At 40.9% G+C, this 12,359-nt stretch overlaps 1 protein-coding gene across 1 annotated transcript in view; it reads left to right on the forward strand.

Annotated features, from left to right (window-relative positions):
• The window catches only part of LOC117508369 (WD repeat-containing protein 49-like), a 209,099-nt gene that overhangs the window by 13,625 nt on the left and 183,115 nt on the right, over positions 1-12,359 (forward strand). The window contains exons 4-6 of the mRNA XM_034168121.1: positions 5,697-5,870; positions 7,804-7,887; positions 11,153-11,245. Coding sequence (XP_034024012.1) covers positions 5,697-5,870; positions 7,804-7,887; positions 11,153-11,245 — 351 coding nt within the window. The remainder of the gene's footprint in view (positions 1-5,696; positions 5,871-7,803; positions 7,888-11,152; positions 11,246-12,359) is intronic.

Raw genomic sequence — 12,359 nt, forward strand, 5'->3', positions numbered from 1 at the left:
GCTGCTGAAACAATCGGTTTGCATAACCAAAGAATTTCTGCACAAACTGTCAGAAACCGTCTCAGGGAAGCTCATCTGCATGCTCGTCGTCCTCATCGGGGTCTCGACCTGACTCCAGTTCGTCGTCGTAACCGACTTGAGTGGGCAGATGCTCACATTCGCTGGCATTTGGGACGTTGGAGAGGTGTTCTCTTCATGGATGAATCCCGGTTCACACTGTTCAGGGCAGATGGCAGACAGCGTGTGTGGCGTCGTGTGGATGAGCGGTTTTCTAATGTCAATGTTGTGGATCAAGTGGCCCATGGTGGCGGTGGGGTTATGGTATGGGCAGGCATCTGTTATGGACGAAGAACACAGGTGCATTTTATTGATGGCATTTTGAATGCACAGAGATACTGTGACGAGATCCTGAGGCCCATTGTTGTGCCATACATCCAAGAACATCACCTCATGTTGCAGCAGGATCTGTACACAATTCTTGGAAGCTGAAAACGTCCCAGTTTTTGCATGGCCGGCATACTCACCGGACATGTCACCTATTGAGCATGTTTGGGATGCTCTGGACCGGCGTATACGACAGCGTGTACCAGTTCCTGCCAATATCCAGCAACTTCACACAGCCATTGAAGAGGAGTGGACCAACATTCCACAGGCCACAATTGACAACCTGATCAACTCTGTGAAGGAGATGTGTTGCACTGCATGAGGCAAATGGTGGTCACACCAGATACTGACTGGTATCCCCCCCCAATAAAACAGAACTACACCTTTCAGAGTGGCCATTTGTTGTGGACAGTCTAAGGCACACCTGTGCACTAATCATGGTGTCTAATCAGCATCTTGATATGGCAGACCTGTGAGGTGGGATGGATTATCTCAGCAAAGGAGAAGTGCTCACTATCACAGATTTAGACTAGTTTGTGAACAATAATTGAAGGAAATGGTGATATTGTGTATGTGGAAAAAGTTTTAGATCTTTGAGTTCATCTCATACAAAATGGGAGCAAAACCAAAAGTGTTGCGTTTATATTTTTGTTGAGTGTGTATATATATATATATATATATATATATATATATATATATATATATATATATATATATATATATATATATATATATATATTTTAGGGCACGTAGGACCAAATGGAACGTAATGGTCCAGGGCTGTGTCTGGGGTAGTATTTATCTAGCTTGCCTGGGAGGGTTTTCCAGTAGCTATGTCCCTTTGCTGACTTAGTGGGGGCTCCCTGTGTGCCTGCATCCTTGTAACACAACAGGTCCCCCAGGGGTGGTGCAGGGCTACTAGAGGTAGGCAGGTGGGCTGAATTTTACTACTCCAGGTCCCATCGCACCGTAAGGTGTATTGTGAAACTATCTATCTATCTATCTATCTATCTATCTATCTATCTATCTATCTATCTATCTATCTATCTATCTATCTATCTATCTATCTATCTATCTATCTATCTATCTATCTATCTATCTATCTATCTATCTATCTATCTATCTATCTATCTATCTATCTATCTATCTATCTATCTATCTATCTATCTATCTATCTATCTATCTATCTATCTATCTATCTATCTATCTATCTATCTATCTATCTATCTATCTATCTATCTATCTATCTATCTATCTATCTATCTATCTATCTATCTATCTATCTATCTAGATATATATAGATATATATATATCTGCCCACCAACCGTGAATGTCTCTTCATGGACAGCGACATGACACCTCCTAACCAGGCAAAATGTTGACAAAGTTCCACTGTTACAGGAGATTTTGTAATGAAAGACGTGCGGAGGAATTCACGCGTCGGGACGGAGCCGCAATGGCACGCAACAAAAAGCACGTCCGTGTTGTGTAAGTCTCACAGGACAAGTTGTGACATGCCCAGCTGTTACACAATTTCTCGGATACTCACTTGACTGAAAAGCCACCGAAAGCCGTCTGAATCTTCAGAATGGTTTCCAACACGGATGTGCTTTTTGTTGTGCGCCATTGCAGCTCCGTCCCGACGCGCGAATTCCTCCGCACGTCTTTCATTACAAAATCTCCTGTAACAGTGGAATGTGCCGCAAAAGTGCTGATGTCCAACTCTTCTGCAATTTCTCTGGTAGTCAGACGACGTCCCGGATCAACACAGCCTTCACTTTGGAAATGATCTGGTCGTTTCAGCCTGTGTGACACCCAGAGTGTCCTCACCGAAAGCCATTTGAATCTTCCGAATGGTTTCCACCTGGCTGTCTCTCACAGTTTCTGGAAAAATTTGATTCAGCGCTGCTTCAATCGCTCAGCCATTTCTCTCACAATGAAAATCCGACAAGGGGGGTGGACCAGTGCTCACTCAAAGCCTGCCCACAGGCGAATGACGCAACTGACAGGCGTGAAAAAACTCACGCATGCGCATGAACGTTCAAGCTTGGCTGATGCAAGCGCACATGTTTCAAATCCATATAGTTTTTAAAAAAATAAAAAGGTCGGCTAGTTTTCTAACAGACCTCGTATATATATATATATATATATATATATATATATATATATATATATATATATATATATATTTTATTTTATTTATTTTTTTTTTTTTTACACAATTATCCTTTATTGACCGAGTTTCATTCATGAAGTCGGTGTGTGTGCACATCTCTGTGTGTGAGTGGTGTGTGTGTAAGTGCTGTCCGTGTCTTCGGAAGAAACGGGCACGGGCAGGAAACATACACCTGTTTATCAACCAAATGTCACAGACAAAGTGACAAGAATAACCAAAAACACTTACTTATGGAAGGAAATATTGTCTCCCTTGTTCCTTCTTTTGTGGCTTTGCCAACATGTGCAGCTTTCTGGCATATTCCACCTGTTTCTTGACTAGACTAATAGAACTTAAGTGAGCAAGCTCAGTAAACTGCCCAGAATGCCCCAACCAGTAACATCAACCAGAAGTGCCCTCCACTGACTTCACCCAATGGCAATTTACATGTCAATTTAGCAGCAAATTTGATTCAAATAATATAATCTACACTGCGCTAAAACATTCTGCAAGTGTATGAATAACACTTAATTTTGACCAAGGAATGCAGAAACAAATTCTCAATAAGTGTTTCTGTTCCCCTTTAATACTGTGTATTGCCCCTTTAACATCAGTGACAGCTTTGAGTCTTTTGTTGTATTTGTGGACGAGGCACTCTGATGGTAAAGCTGCCACTGAATATGTCTTGGACTTTACATCAATTGTGAAGAAATACAAAAAGTATAGTACTCTATGTTAAATTTGCATGGAGTAAGCAGTTCTCAAAAACTGAGTGACTGTGAAAGAAGGAGAAGAGTGAGGAAAGCCACCAAGGCACCCAGGCAATCCAGAAGAAGTTATAGGTTTATGTGGCAGTGATTGGACAAATTTTGCACAGTGGAAATTTAGCATTTTGCATCATCACTCTAGCTTCATAGTGGAGTAGAGCGGAGAAGGATTTTCTTTCAACAAAACAGATCAAATATAGGCTTGCATCTCAGATGTACCTTCTGGCAATTTGTAATTAAACTTTCAGGGCTTCTTGGAAGAAAATCCTGCTCTATACCACTTCATCATGAAGCTGTATAACTGGTGATACAACCCCAATTCCAATGAAGTTGGGGCGTTTTGTAAAATGTAAATAAAAACAGAATACAATGATTTTCAAATCCTCTTCAAGCTATATTCAATTGAAAACACCACAAAGACAAGATATTTGATGTTCAGACTGATAAACTTTGTTGTTTTTGTGCAAATATTTGCTCATTTTGAAATGGATGCCTGCAACACGTTCCAAAAAAGTTGGGACGGGACAACAAAAGACTGGGAAAGTTGATGAATGCTCAAAGAACACCTAATTGTTAACAGGTGAGTGTCATGATTGGATATAAAAGGAGCATTCTCAAAAGGTTCAGCCATTCACAAGCAAAGATGGGGTGAGGATCACCACTTTGTGAACAACTGCATGAAAAAATAGTCCAACAGTTTAGGAACAATGTTTCTCAGTGTTCAATTGCAAGGAATTTAGGGATTCCATCATCTACAGTCCATAATATAATCAGAATATTCATAGAATCTGGAGAACTTTCTACACGTAAGCGACAAGGCCGAAAACCAACATTGAATGCCCGTGAACCTTCAATCCCTCAGGCGGCACTGCATTAACAACTGACATCATTGTGTAAAGGATCTTACCGCGCAGGCTCAGGAACAGTTCAGAAAACCATTGTCAGTTAGCACAGTTTGTCGCTACATCTACAAGTGCAAGTTAAAACTCTACCATGCAAAGCAAAAGCCATACATCAACAACATCCAGAAATGTCGCCGCCTTCTCTGGGCCTGAGCTCATTTGAAATGGACAGACGCAAAGTGGAAAAGTGTGTTGTGGTCTGATGAGTCCACATTTCAAATTGTTTTTGGAAATCATGCATGTCTTACTGCAAGATGTTTTGAAAGCAATATATAATAACATTTAAAATAATAAATAAATAAAATATGTGCCATGCACTGCAGCAGTGCCTCCCACTGGGAATTACATTGCAAATATCTGGAAAATTCCAGATTGGTTGGGAATCCCGCCACATGCCCTTTCACCATGATTTTCTGTGTAAAACAAAAACAAAAAAACAAACAAAAAACCAAACCCAATATTTTCTGGCTGACTGGACAGTTCTTTCCGATTGTATGTGCTATTTCGCTGAGATTCTCACACTAACAGATAGTGCAACCAGAATGCAGCCTCTTGCAGGCACAGAGAGGAGAAATACCCATGTGACCTTCTTCCATCTCTAAGATTGGCTGTGAATCAAAGATTCTCTTGAGGAGAGATGGATTATACAGCTGAGAATGTGTATTTTGTATTAGGAATGACTGAAGTTCAGAAATGAAGTCTCTGTGACATTTTGTCTCTGATCTATCACTAATAAAAACATAAAAACTGCACTTGTACTTCTGCATCTATGGACCCCAGAGGGTTAATGATCTGTACATACTTGGTAATTTGTCACACCACAGGCACTTATCAGGCACACATGAAGTACTCAAACATGGGAAATAACTGTATCTTGTGCGCACTAAGTAGAATTTTTAGTGCTGCATGAAACATGGCCTTGTTACATATTTATATCTCTGTCACTGAAGCTGTGCTTCCACCACAGATGGAACAACCTCTGCAGTGCTGCAGCTCCTACTTCTCCTTCACTGTGCAGATAGTGGCACATAGTGTAATGTGTCAGCTGTGTTCTGCATTTTGTCTGAAATATTTCTGCCTTACACTGACAAAGCATGACTGCATGGTACCATTGAGCTGAGTCGCTGGCTTCAGATGGCCTGTGTGTTGTTGCAGAGAACACCGACATGACAACCTCTCCGTGAACAGTGCTTTGATATTGATCCATTCTCATCAGAATGAGGCCGTGCATCTGCTTCTCTGCCTTCTCAATCACCAGCTCTGAATCTTAGAGCACCTTCACTTGTGATTTATTGATCGCTTAAGGAATCAGACGCTCACTTGTTCTGCACACAATCCAGTACAAAGGTAGCTCCACTAAAGCTGCTTTGAAGGTCAATATTCCAGCCATATGTAGTAGGTAGTGTGGTGATGCTGTCACTCAGTCAAACCCATATATTTGTGTTGCTCGGAGGGGTGTTGTTATGTCATGTCCTGTGGTTTTTCAAGGTACTTTACCTGCAGAGCTCAGCTCACTATCTGACAGTGAGTAAAGGAGGAACTGTGGGGCTCCGGACTGCAGATGAAATGTCTCTTCTACACATGCATCGACTACAAAACAGTACCGTCAGACCCAAAGACCTCTGGGTCACAGACGTGGTGCTGCTGCATAATGTCCACAAGGTGATGACATGACTTTAAATGCAGATCAGTCAGCTTAATTACTGCTGTGTCTCCTGATCAACCCATTCTTTGTCTGGAACAATAATGTTATTGATGTAAATGACTTTATAAATCGATAACTGATGTCGCCACAGTTACTTGGGCAGGACAGACAAGATAAACATGCATTTCAAGCAATGAATAAATTATTGATCTGCAGGTTGTAGAAATGATGCTGAAGCATAATTAGCAAAAACAAACATTTACTTTCAGTAACAATTATTGATCAGTACTTAATTACGTGTGCTAACGAGCTTACTGCTTGTTTTTACCTTTCTCTCTTTGAGTTTAAGCAGAATTAAAAACAGCTCTCTCTCTCTCTCTCTCTCTCTCTCTCTCTCTCTCTCTCTCTCTCTCTCTCTCTCTCTCTCTCCCCCCCCCCCCCCCCCCTCTCTCTCTCTCTCTCGCTTGCTCTGTGTATAAACCTTGGTGGAAATATTAATTACAATAAGGGAAAGGATTTCATATATGTTGATTATGATGCAGTTGGGATTTAGGAATAAATTTTTACTTTCTAAGATCAGTCTTTTTTGGCCACCATGGAGGAATTTAGCATTGTTTAGAGAAATCAACTCAACTCTATCCCAGCAGAAAGGGCCTGGCTGCCAGGCTGCTACAAAAGAAGTCATTTACATTCAACATACAATGGTCCAGACGTGAGGCAGAAGTCATGAAAAGCAAAGCAGGTTTGACTTATGAGCCTAACCGCCAGGCTGCTACAAAAAACAAACAAACAAACAAAAAAAAAACAAAAGTCATTACCCTTTACAGCATACAGCCGGCCAGCCGTGAGGCCGAGGTCCTCAAAAGGAAAGCAGGTTTGACTTATGGTTTTCCTTCCCACTGTAGCCAAGTGCTTGCTCACAGGGGGTCGTTTTGACCGTTGGGGTTTTACATAATTATTGTATGGCCTTGCCTTACAATATAAAGCGCCTTGGGGCAACTGTTTGTTGTGATTTGGTGCTATATAAAAAAATTGATTGATTGATTGATTGATTGATTGATTTATAAACCAAATTAATCTGGGTAGTTTAACAACATTAATGTCAACTCTGTCATTTGTACAAAGTGAAAATCTAACACATATCTTTTAATTTTAAAATAATGTGCTAATTCTTAAGGTTTGAACATTAACAGATGTCACACAGATATCAAAAGGCGTTATGGGAAAATGAGCCTCCGCTCATCACTAATCGGTTTGTTTATTATATGTCAAAACCAACACAGAAGGTACTGTAATGTGTGTGTTGGTTTTTACAAATAAATGTGCATTTGTAAAATATGTCATTTTTTCATTTGTAAAAAAGGCATTTACAAAACTGAAAATTCTGTTTGGTAACTGTGATTCAGCGCAACAACCATGTAGTATTTGGGCAGGCACTATTCACACTGCCATCTACTGGATGGCAGTGTTCTATGCATTTTGACCCATCTACCCATAACCTGCTTTGCTTTTCATGACTTCTGCCTCATGTCTGGAGCACAGTATGTTGAATGTAAACAACTCTTCCTTATAGCAGTGGGTAGGGGGCACAAAGACAGAAGTGCTGACTTATTGGTTGTGTTGGGTTTGTTTTTGATTGTAATCAGAAGTGTTGCCGGTACTTAAACTCAAAACTGGCTTGTCAGTAAATGAGAGTGTACCGGGGACAATACTGAAAGTTAGCGGTTAGCCGTAGCTTCTGCTAAATTTTTTTAGTGGTTTATCAGTTTAGTGTTATAAAAGTTAACTTCAGTGTTTAGTGTTATAAAAGTTAACTTTTCAGTTAGCGGTTATCAAAGCTAAGTTTTTGGTTAGCTGTGCCCATCACTTTAGAAATCATTTCAGTGTGTTCCACGTATCCTTTTATTGTGCCTTTGTTTTGATATTGGTTCTTCTTCTTGAAATTTCCAGATAGCTGTGTCATTCACAAGCAAGGAAGTATGTTTTTATGACACACTGCCGAAACAAGACTTCAGCTGCAAGTACAAACTGCAGGTAATAACCTGCTTAAAAATTCACTACATACACACCAATATTCTGTTAAAGGTATGTAATTAAAGGTATGTAATACCCCTTTCTTCAATGTTTTTAGCACTGTGAATTGGGTATTCTTTTAATTCCATTTTTACCTTTAAGGTACTGGGATGGAATTCTGATGGTCCTGTTTTGTTAATTGGTGGAAGTCACAGTGATTTAGCCGATTATTACCCAAAAGGGGGTATGCAAGTGGATTTCTATTTGTTTTATGACACACACACAAAACAAAAATGCTTCTTGATTGTGTAATTTTAAAAAAATCTCCTAAAATAATCTTTCCGTGTTGGGTCAAATTGGACCCTAAATGGTAATGGGACTGCATTTATATAGCGCTTTTCCATCTGCATCAGATGCTCAAAGCGTTTTACAAATAATGCCTCACATTCACCCTGATGTGAGGGTGCTGCCATACAAGGCGCCCACTATACACCGGGAGCAACTAGGGGATTAAGGACCTTGCCCGAGGGCCCTTAGTGAGTTTCTGGTCAGGCTAGGATTTGACCAGCCACTAGACCAAATCAGACCCAAGGGTGATTTTGCTTATCAATGACAAATAAAGCAATGATTTTGTAAATTAAATAATGCAATAATTGCTCATCTAAAACAGTGCTTCTAAATGAGTTACACAGGCCCGGCACCAGAAAAAAATATTAAGGAGGCGATGAGTTTATCACAGGGGGCAGGGTCGTCCCCCCCCACCCCCCAAAAAAAGTGCGCACTGGAGGGGATGTGCCTCTGAGTGTGTGTAATGAATTGGGTGCGCTCCTAGAAAGCTTGTGTATTTAGGCTACACCGTTGTAAGAGACTGACTGAGTAAGAGTAAAGAGTGATGACAGTATTTTTTTAATTATTATTTGAACGTATAGACCCTCGGTCAAGGGATCTCCTGCATACCACAAAACCAAACCAACAACTGATCTGAGAAACGACATGAGACAGTAGATTAACCCCACGTACAGCCCTCCATCACAAGTGCAAACACAGCGCAATTGGGCATGACAGTCACACAACGGGTCAAAGATAAACCTTTCATGTAGATATACAGTGGTCCCTCGTTTATCGCGGTAGTTACGTTCTAAAAATAGCCCGCAATAGGCGAAATCCGCGAAGTAGTCAGCGTTATTTTTTACAATTATTATAGACGTTTTAAGGCTGTAAAACCCCTCACTACACACTTTATAAACTTTTCTCAAACAGGCATTAACATTTTCTCACTTTTCTCTCGTGTGTAAACACTCTCAAAGTTCAAACCTTAGTAGAAAAATAAGACCAACCTGTTTTCAGGCCCAAACATTTGTTTGAGAAATAAAAATAGAACATTTTCCTATAAATAATTATGATGGCTTTTAGAACTAACAAATTTAATTTTAATGATCAACCTACGAGGTTGGACACATAAGAAATTATTAATAGTGACTGACCAGTATTTCACAGTTCCTCTGATCGTGCCTGTTCATCGTGGTGCCGCTCCGCTGAAGGCCTCGCTGCAGGTGTCTTTTTCCGAGTGAAGAACACAGTTATGGGTAGTTGTTGGCGCTCTTTTTTCTTCTGGGCGAGAAGATTCTTATAAACAGACACACAGAACACAATGCGTGTACTCTCCCTTCGCGGTGCTGCGACCGGCCTGCTTGATGAGGACGCAGAACACAGTGCGCTGTAAAAAAAAAAAAGCATGCAAAATTGGACTAAAAAAATCCACGAAACTGGGAGGCTGCGAAAGGTGAACCGCGTTATAGCGAGGGACCACTGTATTTTCACCAATACATAACTTTTATCTTACCATAAAAGTCCATATCTTAACATAAAATTCTGTGTGGAAACTGGATGCTAGCCTACCTCAGAAGAGTTGAAGCCTTCAGTTGGATGCCGCGTTGAATCTTCTGAGAAGGACATCTCGCCACTCTCCGCTGAATTTCCTGGTTAGGTCATTCTCAAATGCCAGCCTTATTAAGTTTGTCTTTCGTTCATGCAGCATGCTGCGTCTGTGATCACTAGGCTTTTTCCACTCGTGTGCAAAATCTTAACACCCTCCCCAAGTGAGTCGTGCTACATGATCTGCCTTTTGCTTGCTGGACTTGACGAATCCCAGGAACTCCAGCTCTGACACTGCTTGAATAAATCGAGCACGCTTTAATTCGTCCACCTTGCCATAATCGTTGGACTCAGGAGCCTTGCTCTCTGTCGCACTGACAAGCGCAACCCTCAACCTATCAAATCGCTTGAACACAGACACATGCCATATCCATTTGTTTTAAAATTAATTACTTTAGTTAATTAATTTGGTTTATTTGTTAAATATGTGATATTACTGAATAACTAATATTTTGCTATATTTTCCAGTGTTTCTTTTTCTTTCTTTTTTATTTTTATTTTTTGATAACGCTCACATCCGAGGGGGTGAGGTTGATGATGTGAGGGGGCATCGCCCCAAAACGCACCCTTGTGGCGCCGGGTCTGGAGTTACAACATTTTGGGGATCATCAGTCCTTACAGTACCATGATGCCTTACGAACACTTCTTGCCTGCCATCGTTCTATGAAACTAAAAACAATTTCAGACCATTACTTTTCAATCATGTGTGTTTGATAAAAATAGCTAAAAGTAATAAAAGTTTATAGAAAGTAATTTCTTCTGATTTCTTCTTGATCAGTCAGATACTGCACATGCTGATTCATGTTCTTGCCCAAAAAACCTCAATAGTTAATATTAATGCTTTATCAAAACATTAATAAAACAGTCATTCGTGCTCATGTGCAAGAATGACTTTTGGGATCCCTAAATTATCTTGTATTATATAAAGATGATTGTGTGTGTGTGTGTGTGTGTGTGTGTGTGTGTGTGTGTGTGTGTGTGTGTGTGTGTGTGTGTGTGTGTGTGTGTGTGTGTGTGTGTGTGTGTGTGTGTGTGTGTGTGTGTGTGTGTGTGTGTTTGAGTGTGTGTTTGATGCTCATAGAAATCTACAGTTTTGATCCTGTCTATACAAAAGTCAGTGTGCTGATGACTTGGGCTACTGAGCTTCGTATGGGCATATTTAAAATATGTTTTTGTGTTTTTAATAGAATATTCACATTTAAATTTTGGATGGGAGGAGGTGGGGCTTGGTCTGTATCAGGAACACCAGGGTACACTGCTGCTATTTATTTATTAAATGTATGTTCACTCTGTCTGATTCACCCTTACAAGTGGACATGCTGCATAAAATGCCACCTCCTCTCTCCTGTAGGGTTTAAAGTTCACCCCATGGTGTCTGGATTACTGGGTAGATCCATCTCACCCAGATCAAGCTGTCCTCACCATAGGAGACATTGGAGGACAGGTGATATACAAACACAGAAAAGGAAAGAAATAATTATGAGGGATGTTGCAACTAGTTGGACAGCAGTTTGAAAACCCAGACCCTAAATGCTTGCAAGAGATTAAAAAAAAACAAAAAAAAAAAAACTGATCAGCACTCACAGTCCATTTACAGTGTGCCTACAAAGTATTCACAGCACTTCACTTTTTAAATGTTTTGCTGTGTTACAGCCTTATTCCACAATGGAGTAAATTCCTCTTGGAATTGTACTCACAACACCCCATAATGACAACATGATTTTTTTTTTTTTGCAAATTTATTAAAAATAAAAAACTAAGAAATCACATCCATCAAACCCTTTGCTCAGTACTTTGTTGATGCACCTTTGACAGCAATTACAGCCTCAAGCCTTCTTCAGTATGTTGCCACAAGCTTGGTGCATCTATCTTTGGGCAGTTTCACCCATTCCTCATTGCAGCACCTCTCAAGCTCCATGGGGAGCATTGGTGCGCCGCCAAGTTCAGATCTCTCCAGGAATGTTCAACCAGATTCAGGTCTGGGCTCTGGCTGGGCCACTCAAGGACATTCAGAGTTGTCCTGAAGCCACTCCTTTGATATCTTGGCTGTGTGCTTTGGGTCATTGTCCTGCTGAAAGATGAACCTTCGCCCCAGTCTGCGGTCAAGAGTGCTCTGGAGCAGGTTTTTATCCAGGATGTCTCTGTACATTGCTGCATTCATCTTTCCCTCAATCCTGACTAGTCTCCCAGTTCCTGCTGCTGAAAAACATGATGCCGCCACCACCATGCTTCACTGTAGGGATGGTGCCTGAGTTCCTCCAAACATGATGCCTGGCATTCATGCCAAAGAGTTCAATCTTGTCTCATTAGACCAGGAGTTTTGTTTCTCATGGTCTGAGAATCCTTCAGGTGAATTTTGGCAAACTCCCGCTGTGCTGCCAAGTGCCTTTTACTAAGGAGTGGCTGCTGTAGAGATGGTTGTCCATCTGGAAGGTTCTCCTCTCTCCACAGAGGAATGCTGGAGCTCTGACAGAGTGACCATCGGGCTCTTGGTCACCTCCCTAACTAAGGCCCTTCTCCCCCAGTCACTCAGTTTAGATGGGCGGCCGACTCTAGGA

Source organism: Thalassophryne amazonica, chromosome 4, assembly GCF_902500255.1.
Source record: "Thalassophryne amazonica chromosome 4, fThaAma1.1, whole genome shotgun sequence".
In the NCBI taxonomy this organism is placed as follows: Eukaryota; Metazoa; Chordata; class Actinopteri; order Batrachoidiformes; family Batrachoididae; genus Thalassophryne; species Thalassophryne amazonica.